Genomic DNA, 15760 nt, shown 5'->3' with positions numbered 1-15760 from the left:
AGAAACTGATGCTCTGCCATCACCACTTGGACTTCATGTAATCAGTCCACTACACTACAGCCTGTGTAAAATTTGTAATTCCCYCTAAAGTGAAATAAAATAGAGCCAGAATTGGAAATGGAATACTAATGCAAACCCRAACAGACAAGGAAAAGGATGTGCAAAACCACAGCTCTGTGTCAAGTTTCAAAATGATGGAGGTGAGAAAACTGGACAAAACCACTATAGTGACTGTTGGAGAAATCGTGTATTTTAGGGGCTTCCCTGCAGCAGTTCTGTTTTTTTTTTTTTTATCAACTCAAATACATACTAGACACACATGATTCTAAAATCCATACGTCTGCTGCAGTGTCTCTATCTATAGTCACTTCAATAACACCAGCAMTTACCACCACTTTCATTCCAAAACGTGTGCTCTTTTTCTTGTAACTGCAACCAGAAAACTTCATGATCACASAGACCATTACAAAGCCTTCTTTGTAGAGGCTCCCAATGTATGCTTGCATATCCCTGCAGTGCCATCTTGGGAATGGGATGTCCTGGCGAGGGGGGTGTCCAAACCCTCCTGTGGAAGCTCTTCTGCCCTGCACAGAAGATTACAAGCCAGATGGTTAGARCACCCCCTGCAAAACACACAGGTATGGGGTCTAGCCCTTCTTCCAAGGTTTAGTTCAATATTCCAATTTGGAGATTATGAATAGACTTTCGATTAAGCAGTCTGTGGATCACACTATGCACAGAAGAAACAAATGTCCCAACCACTATTTGGGGAGCGAGGCCGAGCAGCCTGCAGGGACTGGCTGTGGGGGTCTCCAGCACAGCCTGAAGCTTCCTCCTCTTCCCAGGCAGGAGGCAGAAATTTGTCCTTCGCCTCTCGGGCAGCAGAGGAAACTGCCGCCTGCTCTCAGACACAGCGGACTCTTTGGTAAAGGGAGGCCCATAAGTCACACCTAGGAGAAAGGCACGAGCATTACTTTTCATTTTCATAAACAGAGCTTGGTCTCCTGCTTCCAGGGGGCTCGGAGCAGTGTACTGCAGGTAGAAGGAATTGCCTCCAAGCAGCAGCTTGTGCATCTTGAAAAGAACACACAGTCAATGGGCTGGGTCTGAGGCCAAGGCACCCGATCCTTCCGTGACTTATTGCAAGGGCCAAACACCTAAAATACAACCCTCATCTCCTCTGTTGTTTTATATGGTTCAGTGTCCAGAGGAGCAGCAAGGATTTTGTGATTTTTAATTCCTCAGCTGCCTTTTCAAATCCTCTGTGGCTGAGTACCAGGAATTTTCAGGGGCTGAAACTACTCAGTGAATCAGGGGAAAAAGGTATTAATAATAAATGAAAAGATAAGTCTGAGAGGGGATCTTAACATGTACAAGCACCTGAGGGGAGAATGTAGGGAGGAGTGGGACAAACTCTTCTCAGTGGTGAAGAGTGATAGGAAAAGGGGCAWTGGACATAAGTTGAAACATGGGCAGTTCCATCTCCATGKGAGGAGGAACTTCTTCMCTGTGAGGGTGCCAGAGCCCTGGCACAGGCTGCCCAGGGAGACTGTGGAGTCTCCTTCTCTGGAGGTCTACAAAACCCGCTTGGATGGGACCAGGTGTCCCATGCTCTGGGTGTCCCTGCTGGAGCAGGGGGTTGGACTAAATGATCTCTAGAGGTCCCTTCCAACCTCAACCATTCGGTGAATAAATTAAAGAACGATACTATTAAACAGAAAAGCTATAAAAGCAGATACAACTGCCTGATTGAGAAACCTGCCTCTCAAAAGAACWGCAGTTTAATCCCTTCATTGCATCACCAGCTCAGGCACTTTCTCTTACTTGCATTTTCTGTGTTTTGTCTATATTCTATGCTTTTTTTTTTCCTCAGAAATATATTGCCTCCCAAAGCAGATACCAATTTAGGACAAACTACACAAGATCAGCAAATACTTGCAGRTGCTTTTCCTCAGCAAAGGACTGGCTCAAGCCAGGAAAGGTGTCCAATACTTCCGTCAGTGTGCACAGGCCTTTTAAATGCCTGCACCGGAGGAGGCAAGGGCTCAGGAAAGGTCCTACTAGAGGAAATGGCTTCAAACTGAAGCATCGGAAGTTCCACAGGAACTTAAGGAAGCATTTCTTCACTGTGMGGGTGACAAAGMACTGGAACAGGCTGCCCAGAGAGGTTGTGGAGTCTCCTTCTTTGGAGATCTTTAAAACCCGCTTGGATGCAGCCCTGTGCCACGTGCTCTAGGTGACCCTGCGTGAGCAGGGGGGTTGGACTCGATGACCTCTGAGGTCCCTTCCAACCTTCGGCATTCTATGATTCTATGATTCTATGATTCCTACAGGCCTAAGGCCATACAGTGGATACAGCAGATAAAACAAACTATTTATTAATGGCTCGTTTGTGTCATGAATGAAATTAGGTATTTTTCCTTGATTTTTTTTTCTCACCAGAGCCCAGATAGACAGCATTGTTCATTTTAGAAAGAAAACCTGTTGCAATGCAATAGTATTTCCTTACACACTTGTCTTGATAGACTTGAAAACTACTCTTCATCTCTCCAGATGCAACTCATTGCAGGATCAATACCACCTGCACTTATTTTAATCCCCATTTATATATTTTTAACTCCATTTATATTTAGGGCCAAAATGCTTCAGCTTTGACATGCATTTCAGATGGCCTTTTCTGACTGATCAGGTACTGGTGGCGGAACCTAAGCTCTACATTGAGAATAGATCACCCAACTGAAAGAAATTATTCCAATCTACATCAAACAAATGTTGCATCTTCTGTTCCATTAATGTAGAACTGGTGATTTTAACAGTTCAGGTACATGCAGCCAACAAATTCCATAAAACTAGTCTTTGGGGCAAAGGAAGAAATTATTATTATTTTTATTGTCCATTAATTTGTGAAAGATAATAAATACATGTTTTAGTTCCTGCTTTAATTTRTCCAACCTTCTTAAAAAAAAAGTTCTATTGGAGCACCATCAAAACCTGCAGTCTAATAAGATCTTCAYAAGAGTTACTCCAGAATTAGCAATATTTTCTAACACTTACAAGAGCACAATATGTAACTGCAAATTCCCCTTGGATACATAAATCAGAGCAACTTCTACCGAGCTGTTCAAAACATTCTCGTGCAGTTTAGAAAGGGCGAGTCTCTGAATCCCTGCCAGTATAAACGCTGGGCACTAGGCCAACGAAAAAGAGAAATCATCTGACTTGCAGTTAACCAAGTCAATAAAAACCACCRTATTACTCGTAAGGCTCTATTTATTGAATGGGAGAGGACTTGATACCAAGTCTACAGCCCTGATAATGCTCTGTGTTGGTATTTTGAGGCCTGGACGTGACAGCAAGTGACACTTTTRAGCTAGTTCATGTTGAGCATCTGCTGCGTTTCCAGCACTTGCCCGGCACAGAAGCGAGCACAGTCTGACCTGGAAACAAGCCTCACTGCAGGCAGGGCTCCCTTGTGCCCAGGGTGATGGGCACAGTTCAACACAAGCTGTTTAACTGCCCAAGCCAACAGAATATGACTGTCCCTACCCGTATTAGTGCTCCTGCTCACAAAACACCCCTTTTCCCTCCAGAATCCCTACACCAAGCAAGGATTCTGCTGAACGCGGCTCCCCAGCGCGTCCAGGGTGCCGGGCACAGCTCGACTCTGGCAGCAGGTCTTGCACAGACCTTCCTCCCTGCTCAAACTCCTGCTCAAAACACTTTCTGTTCTAGCAAGGTGCCTCAGAGAAGCCCAACGAGTTCTTCTTTCGCAGGCTGATCTGCTGCTTGGAATCCRCCAGAGCCACAGCTGTCTGCATTTCCTCATTTAAGTCCTGAATCCAGGAAAGCATAAGAAAATAAATGCCCACATGTTTTCTGAGAGTCTTCCAAAAATGGTGGTGTGAGTAAGAATGCATCTGCCTTTTCCTCCCGTGGGACAACACCTGGGAATCCACCTGCTTTGGCTTGAATAGCTCTATCTTTGCCAGGAGTAATACTCACTAAGGCCAATTAAAAAAAAAAAATTGCTCATGCTGAACACTTAGCTACTGCAGAAACCCAACCAGCGTATCTAAGCAGTGGGTTTAAATTTTCATTTTCAAATTTGTGTTTTTAGAAGTATTGATCAATGAGCCATAAGTTATTTTACAGAGAGAGTTTAAAAAAATACACRTATATTTCCACATAGACAATTCCCAAACTACAAAAAACAGCTAATTTATTCAGAAAAGGAGCTTCATTCACTGACTATAGTTCTACAGCAGGAAGAAATTGCTTAAATGGAATAGCTTTTGGTTAATGGTCATTTTAAACCGCTTAGGATTCACACAACTCATACATAATAGAGTCTTATTATTAAGACTCTATTGTTAGCCTGAAAATTTAACCCTGTGCAAGATTCTCCAGCCCCCCTTTCCCTCTGTATAGGCCACTATTCTGGTCAGTATAGTTGCTGCTTCCACTGAAATTCCCTTTTATTTTTGTTATGGCCAGCGCTTGGTTGAGGGTGACTGAAGCATTTCAACAACTCAGGAAAACAAGCGCCGAAGACACTTAAACGTTTGTTCACAAGAACTGTTAGCTTCCCAAATCCGCTCCTCCAAAAGGAAGAAGTGGTCACAGAGTTAACTTTCCAGTGTCAACACTGACAGTCTCAGATAGGGGTGTCTGTGTGTATATATATAATATATATATACACACACACACATTGTTTAAATTTTGGAGTTCTTGTTCTTTTCCAAACACCCATGAAAGGCACAAGGCCTGTCTCACTTCTCTCATGCCTTGCATTGTTGATTTTTTTTCATGCAGTGATGATGAACTTGGGGTGAGGGTAATGAACGAAGCCACTAGCTTCCCTTCATGCAGTACCAGAGAACCTGCCAGAGGAATCTGGACTTTGTTCTGCTTTTGAGAATGCTTTAACATGAGCAGTACAGTCCGTTTTTTAAGCTGTAGTCTGGAGCTTGACTACTGAAAATATCCCTTTGATAATGAAGATACCAATCAGCACGTAAAGCAGTAGCTGCCACAAACCGAGATACCATTATAGCCTGGAAATTGTTGTATGCTGTAAGTTTTGTGCTATGTTTTCAGCAAATGCCCCCACRCTCCTCATGCTGTAACTGCCTAAGTGATCTGCGCTGTTTTCCAGGCATCCCCTGGCCACCTTTTTCCACCTGTTCTTCCGAGTGAGCGCTATCGTTACCTACCTGTTCTGTGACTGGCTCGGCAACAGCTTTGTTGCCTGTTTTGCCACTATTCTCCTTCTTCTATCCTTCGACTTTCAGTCGGTAAACCTAAGACAACCCTGGAAAAATGACTACCTCTGCAAATATCATGTGTGCCATTAAATAAAAAATGGGAATACATTCTGAGGAGAAAAAAAAAAGCAGTCAAAAAAATATTGAGCTGTTAATTTCTAAAACACATCAAGCCTATTTTAATGCAAAGAGCCATAGGCACATTAGTTACCACCTTGGTTAGCTACGTGCAGGAGCTGCAGAGCACCCGTGCAGCCCAGCCCTGCAGGCAATGAGGTCTGGCCTACACAGAGTCAAACTGATGAACAAGGTAGAAAAAAAAAAAATACTTCCTTAATCCTTTTCCTCGATTCCAGTGCAGCTCCCTTGCTCATAATTAATTTTCTACCTTTCAATATTCTTTCTTACCAAGATAATTTGCTAAGGAGAGGATTTTGCCCATTAACTGACTTGTGAAAGGTACCTCCGATAATCTCCCATCTAAATCAATGTCGTTGTGCCAGTTGTCACGTTAGAAGAGAACAGGCCCCTGAATTTCTATTAGCTTACCCATTCTTGATGACTGTTGTGTCCAAGTTGGCATAGCTCACAGAGCACATCTGATTTTTCAGACGTGCTTGTCRCATCTCTCAAAATGGTAGTGCAGCAAACAATTTTGCAGCCAAATAACTTAACCATTTCTGTCACTAGAATGTGACAGGAAGGCTCTTGGTTGGTTTACATTGGTGGAACCTGATTGATGAAGTTGGGAAAAGCCACTGGGTATTTGAAGCAAAAAAGGTAAAAATAATAAAAGTAGGCACAAAGTAAACATGATACTCAAATAAAGTAACTAGACTTTGCAGCTCCTTTCTAASAGCTGCTTTACATACACTTTATTGATGAATATATAAATGAAATAAGTATTCAAAATGAAGAGATTTGCAAGCACGTGGGATTTATGACACCCTGCAGTTTGTTAGTGCAAAACTCTCCTCGTAAGATTTTCATCAACAGAATAAGGATGTTACTGCAGTTATGAATCATTTCTGGCAGTTCCGCTATTTTATTTCCTTATGGCTCTGGCTTTTGTTCGTTAGCCCTTTTTCTGGGAAGGGCTTGGTGGAGCAAAGCTCTTGTTTGGCCCGACAGGGATTTGATGCAGGGCAGGGGCAGCTGGTGGGGGGGCCCGCACGAGACGCTGCAGGTCCACAGTGCCCTCTGGCACCCAGTTCATCCCCAGTGCCAGGAGCCTCCCCAACACCAGCCTCTCCCTGCGAGCCAAGCAGCCCCTCAGGGGAAGCACAGCAAGGTCTGCAGGAGGATAAAGCAACCAGGAGACCTCCCAGGTTTCTTAGGCCTGTGGAGACAGGAAGCAAGGGCTTCCATGCACCTGCAGTTACAGCTTTTGTAAAGCRACCTCCGAACTTCCAAGTTAGGAGCTGAGCAAGTTCATCACCTAGTTCGTATGTGGCAGGTCTAGCCCCAAAGCACAAAGCTGACTTACCTGTACAGACTTAAGCCTTCTAGAAAGTCTGGAGGAAAAGTAGTTTAACATAAGAAGCACTGCATTATAAAGAATAACTTATCCATAGAATAAACTGCATTTTTGTCATGGATTATCTAGGRAATATATTCTAGTACAGCAAGACACAGTATTCAGCATTCCTCCCTATCAGTCCTCCAAAAGCCTTTTTCAGACCTCTTTATAGGATGAATTTGCTTAGAAAATTACCCCACTCACTTCTGCAATAAATTGCTGATTCCTGGTCTGCGACTGCAATGACGGAGCTTCACCCAGACACCCTGGTTCCTTTTGAGCAGTGCCAGAGGCACCATCCCTCCTTCTCTGAGCGACACAGCTCCCCCTACCTTCCTCTTCTCTTAATTTTACCACAGCCTTTTGTAATCTCAYTCATCAAGTTAATTAGGCCTTTCAGGTGCAGAGTTCTTGTGCTTATTGACCCCCCCTGCCCCAAATATTTATCATTAATGCAACATCACTACAGAATAATTTATAGGTGATTCTGRATAAAGGAGAGTAAATCCTTTTATGGAGTGAGAATGTCTTTTTTTTCTATAACTATGAGGGCATAGAATCACATCATTATGATCTGGGTCTCTGCAGTGTCGTTGGTTTAAAGTGTATGYAAAAAAATAGGTTTTAATTAAGGGATCTTTTGGGGCAAATTAAAAATAATTAAGCATGTTTCCAAGTTGGATGTGGTAGTGTGTCTAATACGCAGCGGATGGACAAATTTCTGATCCTGTAGGAAAGATCAGAACCTTCCCAATAATTCTCTTTCCTTAGTTTCTCCGAAACGTTAGGAACTACCAATAACCTCTCACTGTAGATGAGGACATCGCGGTGGTGTTAGCAGGTGTCAGCCAGGGCTTTTGGCAAGCTGCCTTGAGGCTTTTGCTCTCTCTGTAGTACACAGAGAGCACCGTGTGTGTCGAATACTAAGTGAAATCTAGGGGGGAAAAGGGAGTTTGTCCATTCCTCCTCCTTTGCTGATTTGTTATTTATTGGTGGTTTTGTCTTTCTGGCTAAAATCTTTAATAATTTTCTTTCTAGGGAGCTACAGTAGCTGCCTCAACTGAAGTTGAAGCTCGAAACTTTTGGCTTGGTCTCATTATATGCCCAGTTATTCGGACAGTGTTTTTCTTCAGCACCTTGTTTTCCTTGAAGCTGAAACGGCTGGTAGGCCTGGGGGGTGAATATGAATGACAGGGGACAGCGGAGGAAAAACTCTGATTTGTTAATTTTTCAACAGCCTTTGAACCAAAATCCAACRTTAAAACAACTCAGCTTCAAGATTCAAGTCATAAGGAATTTTCTGCAAACTCAGCACTCTGCAATTGATTTMTAAGTTTTAGCCCCACTTCTACTAGGTTACCAGATTTCAACTTTTTATTGCCATTCAAGTAGAGCATCTTTCCTATTCCCTTCATTTGAAGCCTCATTTTTAACTGTAGTAACTCACTTTTTCCCAACTTTTTTGTTTCATTCAAAATAAACTATTTGATGGGAGGGAAAAAATAAACAAAATAGTGGTACTGTTTTCAAAGTTTCACATTTCCCTGGTACTTAAATGTTATTTGCTCTTACCTATAGAGATACAAATTTTAGATTTCTGGTACCACTCCCTTTTGAAAGAACCACTGTCATAGTGCTTAAAAAGCTTGACTTATAAATACAGTAAATATAGCTGAATTCATTTTGTGCTCCATGAAAGAAAACCATTACACCTATTTGCAAATAATAAAAGAGCTTTACCCCAGGATAATCCTAAAATGCTTTGTTTCTCTGAAATGTTCGGGTTTTCCCCTGTAAACTGTTCTAACAGTTGAATAATTACCATTCATTTTGTCAAATTCARTATCATGTTTAGAAGCTAGATCAGAATGCTGTATGATTTCTTTAAAAAACATGGAAAGATCAAAAGCAAGTATCTTGCACCATGCTGCAGTATAATATATTAACCACAAAGCTTACATTTTATTATTAAATGAAAGAGGAATTTCAGGTGAGTCCTGTAGGAAGAGACTCATGTTTATGTAGTGTGACTACACAGCTTTCATTTACAGTTGAGGAATATTTCACTCATGGCAGTTATATACAAGTGTCCAGATGTATAYACAATTTATATAGAGCACTGTAATGGTCCAAGCGAAACTTTTGTTTGTCCATAGGCTCTCGTTATAGCTGGAATCTCCCTTCAAACTGCTAATTTATACGGGGACATCCACTGTAAATTAGAGGGACAAAAAACCATCAGCAGAACAACTTCTTTGGTCGCAGCAGATGGTTCCAAGTACTAACCTGGCTTGTCACAGCCCATAAAATACCATAGTGCCCTGCTGTGCGCTGTTGGTTTTGAATCTCTCCGGGTTCTATTAGCTCTTAACTTTGGATATRTTTCTTGCCTGCCTAGCCTGATCCTCAAAGAAACGGTCCTTGTGGGACTCTCTTGGTGGGCTGCACACTCAAATACATCTGCAAATACATCTGTAAATTCGTGTGAAACTTGGATTATCCTGAGACCTAGGATGAAGTCAAAGACATGCTCATTTGTCTAAATTTCAAAATGGAATAAATAACATCGGTTTCCTTATCATGCACAATACTGATTTCTCAATAGTAAGTGGAATTACAATCACAAAAAGCCTCTTGGTCACATAAGATACCAACCATTCACTGTTTAAATGTTTGGGCTTAAAATCTAGTAGAAACTGTGAAATCAGGCAGCAGTTCACAGAGTGCTTGTTTTATGAAGCAGACACAGTTACCTTTATTAAAATAAGCTAATCTTATTCTGACACCTGTAATAAATACTGTATCAGCACACAAGTTGCCTTAACTCTAGTAGGATTTTTTTTTAAAAGTGATACCAATTAAAAAAAAGGGACAAAACCATACTGAAAATTCCATTCTGAATATAGTTATTTTCCACTGAAAGGAAGAGATACTCAATGAACATATTGAGAGGACAGTGCAATTCATGTTAGTGAAGAAGGCAGGAGAAAAAAAACCTACTATTGAATTAGTGAGTCAGTTAAGTTTATATACACATGTAAATTAGCTACATGAGATATAATGGCCCGGTATCAGTGAAATGTATTTCATATTTAAGTTCATGAATAAAGCCTTGGGTATACATCTTCAGAAAACAACCTTATATTCAGTATTAGTATCATGTCACTGGATGCAAAGTGCATCCTTGTAATGCAGACAAAGGCTCCCACAAGTTTTCTGTCAACCTGCACTATGTAAGTACTATGGAAAAAAACTAAGGCAAGAACATTAATATGAAGAATTTATTTGCAATAAAATTCTTAAGAATATTAGGAATATATTTGCAATATACAAAATGATATACTTCTATTATTTCAAGGCATAAGTTACATTTCTGTAATTGATGTGAACAAAATTTTTATTCCATTCATTGATTAGATAATCTTTTCTTCTTGAGAATGCTGTAGCTCACAGTATTCCTGGATCCCTGCAAAGACAGGGGAAAAATTAGTATTTCAGTCACACATGATTGTTTTTTGCTGCATCAGTCTGTCCCTTATTAGCACAAATATGGCAAATCGTGTCTTTATCACTGCCAAATTGTTTTTCAAAATTTCCCATGTGTTCATTATAAAGCCTGCCCATCATCTGCTCTGTACGTACTTCCTGTATGTCTTCTTTGTCATTACTATCAGAAGTAGAAGCAATAATTAGTCTATTTATTTACAGTAAAATATATAGACTGTAACAGACCTCCACCAGAGTTGTCGAAGTTCTCTGTGAAAGCAGAAATACCCATATCTTTTCTTAAAGCCGCTGATTTAAGTCAAGCATGGAACTAACCCTGCAATAACTGACTCCCACAACAAGTAAATATGGTAGTTGCACACGGTGGTTTCCTAACTGCTCTGCACAGCGCACAGCCTTTCTGGTGGCAGAATCAAGTGATTCTGTTTAGCACCGTCATGCACTGTAGAAGGTAGGGGCTCCCYACCGAGAGGTCTAGTCACACAGTGATTTTCAGACTTACTTTGAATTATACTTCGGTAAGATAATGTAGCTGGAGATTCAGGTACTTCAGCCAGGAAAGACTGGCCTTTATCACAGCTTTTTCCTTGAAGGACAAAGAAAAACTTTATGAAAACAAAGCAATAAAACGGATGAGATGGCTTTGATTTTATTTTTATCCCAGTTGTCCCACCCCAAACAGACACTGCTTCTATTCACCTGAAGACATCCTTCCATTAACAATATAATTAGAGCTACAGATCTTGTAGTTTTCTAGATACTGGTAGCAAAAGATTCTTTTCCAAGTACTCATCCTGTTTCTTGACAACATTAAAGTATTAACTGCAAAAAATTAAAAAAAATAAATAAAAAAAAGGTTCCTCTTCCCTAGCTACCCCTTATCCACAAGGGAATTCAGACAGTSCTTGTAAGCAACTTGGTAAAACAAAAAATACTACTTTTAAAGCTTAATGTTTGCAAGATGCCATACCAGCAGTGTTGTGATTTTACTCTGCACTGTCATGTGATCATACAAAAATAKAAGATGTATTTAGAAGACAATTACACAGCTGACATACCATGATTAAATATCAGTTTAGGGAAATTGCCGCTTTTCTCACTTTTATTTTCTTTAATCAAGTTTAATCAATCTGTGACAGGGCTTGTCATAAAAAAAGTTATATGTAAAGGTGGATATTTACCAAAGAGATTAATGTATCAGTGTCCATGTCTGGATCTTCCAGTAACTACATTACTAAGAGCACTGTAACTAAGTTTATAGTAGGCACAACTTCTTACTRTAACTGAGATGACAGTAGGCATGGCTTGCTACTGTATTGCAGTCTATTTGAAACATTACCTATTTGTGGATCTAGAGGCACTTTACCCAGGAGGGAAATATTTAAATTCTGGCACATCTTTTCTGCACCTCCAGTAGTTGGGGGAAAGATCTGGGATTCATTCTGTGATAACATGAAAATCACAGTTAACAAAAAACATTTCTGAGAACAGACATTTTAGGAGCAGTGTTTTATATAGGCAACATCACAATTAAAAAAAAATAAAAAATTGCAAGATACAGACCACCTTACCTTACACTTTGGACATATAAAGCCACTCATATTTTCAACAACACCTATGATCGGCAATTTCACTTTACGACAGAAGTTAATCTCCTTCCGAACATCCTGAAGTGATACTTCCTACAAATGACACAAAAAATGTATTATTTTAACGGTCTATAAATGGAACMTACTAGAGTATATCCTTAGATCTACTTCAAAGGAAGTTTATAATGAAGTTTATTAGGTACTCTGTCAGAAAGTTATGACTAGCAATGAACAGATAAAACAGCTATGACCTTCACTCAAGATGGCTCTATTTTGAAATTGGACTTTATTCTGGTAGAGATTCAGCCATATTTACAGTTGACCCTTACATTAACCTTGCATCTTTAGTTCTTTAAATAGAGCTTTTTACTGTTCACTGAAAATGTAAGACCCTTCACATGCTTCACAGAGCACAGAAAGACAAGAACCACCAGGCTTATTTACATGTGCTATTTCTTCTCCAATTAAAATTTAGAATAACTTACCATTTCCTTATTTTTTTCTCACATATGCCTGATCTCCTTCAGTTGTCYTATTTGCTTCTCCTTCTCCCATCACCCATCTTGCATTACCCTAACCACTTCACATGCTTTGYGTTTTGTTTTCGTCTGTTCTCAGAAATACTAAGCATCTTTCACTAGTTTAACCTCCAGCTCCTTTCCAAACGAGACGTTAAATCTGTGTTTGAATTAGATAAATTTTACATTTCATTTGCACAGGGGCTGATCTTTCTTTTCATAAAATGCACATTACCGATTTGTCTATTGTCTGCTTGCAAGTCAGGCTTTCCTTGATACATAAGTTTTCTGCCTAAAGCTGTCTCTTCTCGGAACAATTTAAGCAAAGGACTAGTATTACTGTCTTGAGGCAAGAGGCTATTTTACACGCTGTCAAACAGCACACATCTCATGACTCAAATCCAAAGCTTTCCTAACTACTGAACATTTAAATGTTCGTGATTAAACAACAAATCTGCAGCAATGTCAACTCYACCTTGAGGAGGGAAATGAAGTTTCCTTCATTTCAAAGCTTTCCCAAGCTCTGAACATTTAAATGTTGGTGATTAAAAAATAAATCTGCAGCAATGTCAGCTCTACCCTTGAGGAGGGAAGTGACGTTTCCTTCATTTCACTTTATGACAGTTCTTCATTGTGAACTGCTCTGTGGTTTGCAGGCAGTAAGCTATGCTGAAGAAACAGCCTTTCCCTCACCTGTGGGGTGGTGATTATAACAGCACCATCCACGTGTGCTGCGCTGAGGTACTGCACAATAGATAGGTGCTCATCCGACGTGCCGGGCGGCGTGTCTATGATGAGGTAGTCGACCTCCCCCCAGTCCACATCACGGAGAAATTGTTTGATCAGCCCTAAAAGGAAGCAGGAAAATACGCATCAGGAAAATCCATACACACACACACTTGAAACTTTAAAAGTCTAAGTATGCAGTTCCTTCTGACTACTGTCAGCTTAAGTACAAAAATGCTTGTTTCGTCCATTTGATACAAGTGACTGGAAAAAAATCCATCTCCTAAGTCCATTCAGCAACCGACTCCACTACTTCTAGTTCGTTACAGGTTCCAAGTTACTTTTATGCACAGCAGGAAGACAAAATCCTTGAAGCAATAGTTCTGTCCACAGAACTACATAGTGCTGTACATAGTATGAACATCACAAAAACCTCTCACTTTAAGATTTATGATTTAAAAAAGCTTCSTCTTCTTTGAAAATATGTTTCTTAATTTAACAGACTACAATAACGCAAAGTGCAGAAATGCAGCTACGCATATGCTATRTTTTCTATTACTGCAGTTTGACTAAATTTAAGCACATCTTATTCGAGTTTTCCTCTGTTTTTACCCCGCTATAAGGCATTTTACAGTTTTTCAATAATTTGGCATATTATATTTCCATGAATTACTGTTTTAAAAGAGGAAAAAAGGCAACATGAAATGTCACTTAAAAACAAAGTGACTACAGAGTGACTGAAGCCCTTATTTTCTCTAGTTGAACATATGCATTCTATGAAACTAAAAGGTTCTTCAAACTGCAAACTCAAAGCATTAACTTCTGGTGCCACCGGGCTCTTCTCTCGGCCTTTCCCGTTGCTTACTCTGAGTTTTACATTAGTTAAACACATCAACTGATATTTCACCTTTTTAGCAGAGCAATTATTAGTGAACACGTGAGACACCTACCATTTTTTTTCGGTCCTCTCCAGATGACAGCGTCATCAGGGCTACTGAGCAGGAATCCCACTGACATGACCCCTAAGTTTTCTTCAACRTACTAAGAGAGAATTTAAATCTTAGAGTTATCTTTAGGAAGTTTTCTGTTAACTACAAAATCTACAAAATTCTGTTAACTACCTGATATTTCCCCTGTGTTTTCCACAGATTAACTTTTTTTTCTTTTTRCCTAGTTGTGTTTAAGACACTATCCTTCTGTCACTGAAAGGGCAACTTACTCAAAATAATGAAATCAAATAATCACTATTGATTGCCCATACTAGCAAGGTATAGTAAGAACAGGAAATATATTTAAAATAATAAAATTATATTGAAAATGCAGTGCTAGTATTAACAGAAGCAACTCAAATCTCTGATTTCTATGCCCTGCAGCCAGGCTGCATAGAATATGGACGTTTTTGTCACTGGATAAAGAAGTGACAGAGTTGCTCCCTGCTTCCTCCACCACTTTGCAAACAGTCCCCAGCCCATAACCCTCTCTTTGTAAAAATAACTTACCACAGGGGACCATCCAGAGCCACTCTGATGAACCTGAAAATTGAGGCAACACATGGAATAAATCAGAAATAAACCCGGATGTTCTGTAAGATGTGAGCGATGCAAGTCAAAAACAGTGAGGATCTATACTACAGGTGCAATACTTCACTARGCTTTATGAAAACAGCGGAATGAAAAGCTACGCAGCAGCCGGAGCTCTGTTAAAAGTGAATAGTGGAATCTGCCCAGATGAATATGCAAGCGCGATTCTCAGTCTCTGTGTCACTGAGAAGGAAAATCGCGACGGGCAATGAACGGCCTCAGCCGCTTCTGCRGGTCGCCCGGCCGCCTCGAGCCGCAGCCACCCACCTGCTCGCCCTCGAGGCCCATCATCCTGGGCACGGACGGCCCGCAGATGTCGATGTCGAGCAGGGCCACCTGCAGGGGCGACACCGCGGAGCGCCCTCGCACGGCCCGGCGCGACCAGCCGCGCGGGCGGGCGGCGAGCGCCGCTACCCGCTGCCGGTCCCGGGGCCGGTCCCGCTGCCGGTGCCGGTGCCGTCCCGGCCCGCCCGCGCCCCCGCACCTGCGTGTCGTCGCGCGCCGCGAGGCCGCGCGCCAGCAGCGCGCTGAACGTGCTCTTGCCCACGCCGCCCTTGCCGGAGAGCACGAGCACCGTGTGCTTCACGGAGCGCAGCCGCGCGCGCAGCTCCGCCGCCTCCGCTGCGGGGAGCACCGTGAGCGCCCGTCCGCCCGCCCGCGGCGCCGCCCGCCCCCCGGCCCCTCGGGGCCGCCCTCACCCGGGTCCGGCGCGGCGCCGGCCGCGCACAGCCGCTGGTTGGGACATCCCTGGCAGGCGGCGGCGCTGCCCGCCTGGGCGCTGCCGGTGCCGGGGCAGTCTGCAAGGGAGGCAGAGCTGGAGCGCGGCAGCGGGAGCAGCGCGGGGCAGAGCCCGGCCGCGGGCAGAGCCCTCACCCTCCGGCCGCGGGCTCGCCGCCACCTCCGCCATGGCGCCCGCGTCACCGCCACGAGCGGCGGCGGGCGTCACGCGCATGCGCCGGCGGGCGGGGCGGCCGTTGAGCGGGGCGGCCGTTACGGAAGCGGCCGTTGGGCGGGCGGGGCGGCCGTTGGGCTCCCGCGCGGGGCGGGCGGCGCGCGT

The 15760-nt window shown here is 42.4% G+C and overlaps 2 protein-coding genes across 2 annotated transcripts; one reads left to right on the top strand and one right to left on the bottom strand.

Annotated features, from left to right (window-relative positions):
* Window positions 1–4817: 4817 nt before the first annotated feature.
* Window positions 4818–9151, top strand: TVP23A (trans-golgi network vesicle protein 23 homolog A). Its single transcript, XM_026051975.1, has 5 exons — window positions 4818–4828; window positions 5156–5298; window positions 5953–6044; window positions 7822–7947; window positions 8940–9151. Exons 1-5 carry the CDS (start codon window positions 4818–4820, stop codon window positions 9066–9068), a joined length of 501 nt encoding a protein of 166 aa, XP_025907760.1. The 3' UTR covers window positions 9069–9151.
* Window positions 9152–10085: 934 nt separating this feature from the next.
* NUBP1 (nucleotide binding protein 1) lies at window positions 10086–15655 on the bottom strand. The gene is made up of 11 exons (XM_026051974.1): window positions 15577–15655; window positions 15402–15500; window positions 15188–15324; window positions 14971–15039; window positions 14623–14655; window positions 14074–14164; window positions 13091–13245; window positions 11862–11972; window positions 11630–11732; window positions 10793–10876; window positions 10086–10249 (listed from the first exon to the last, which is right to left on the bottom strand). Exons 1-11 carry the CDS (start codon window positions 15653–15655, stop codon window positions 10197–10199), a joined length of 1014 nt encoding a protein of 337 aa, XP_025907759.1. The 3' UTR covers window positions 10086–10196.
* Between the last annotated feature and the right edge of the window lie 105 nt (window positions 15656–15760).

Source organism: Nothoprocta perdicaria, unplaced genomic scaffold (genome assembly GCF_003342845.1).
Source record: "Nothoprocta perdicaria isolate Ctin4 unplaced genomic scaffold, notPer1 scaffold_81, whole genome shotgun sequence".
In the NCBI taxonomy this organism is placed as follows: Eukaryota; Metazoa; Chordata; class Aves; order Tinamiformes; family Tinamidae; genus Nothoprocta; species Nothoprocta perdicaria.
Note: the sequence above shows the minus strand (reverse complement) of the source record. Positions and strands in the feature narration are given on the sequence as shown.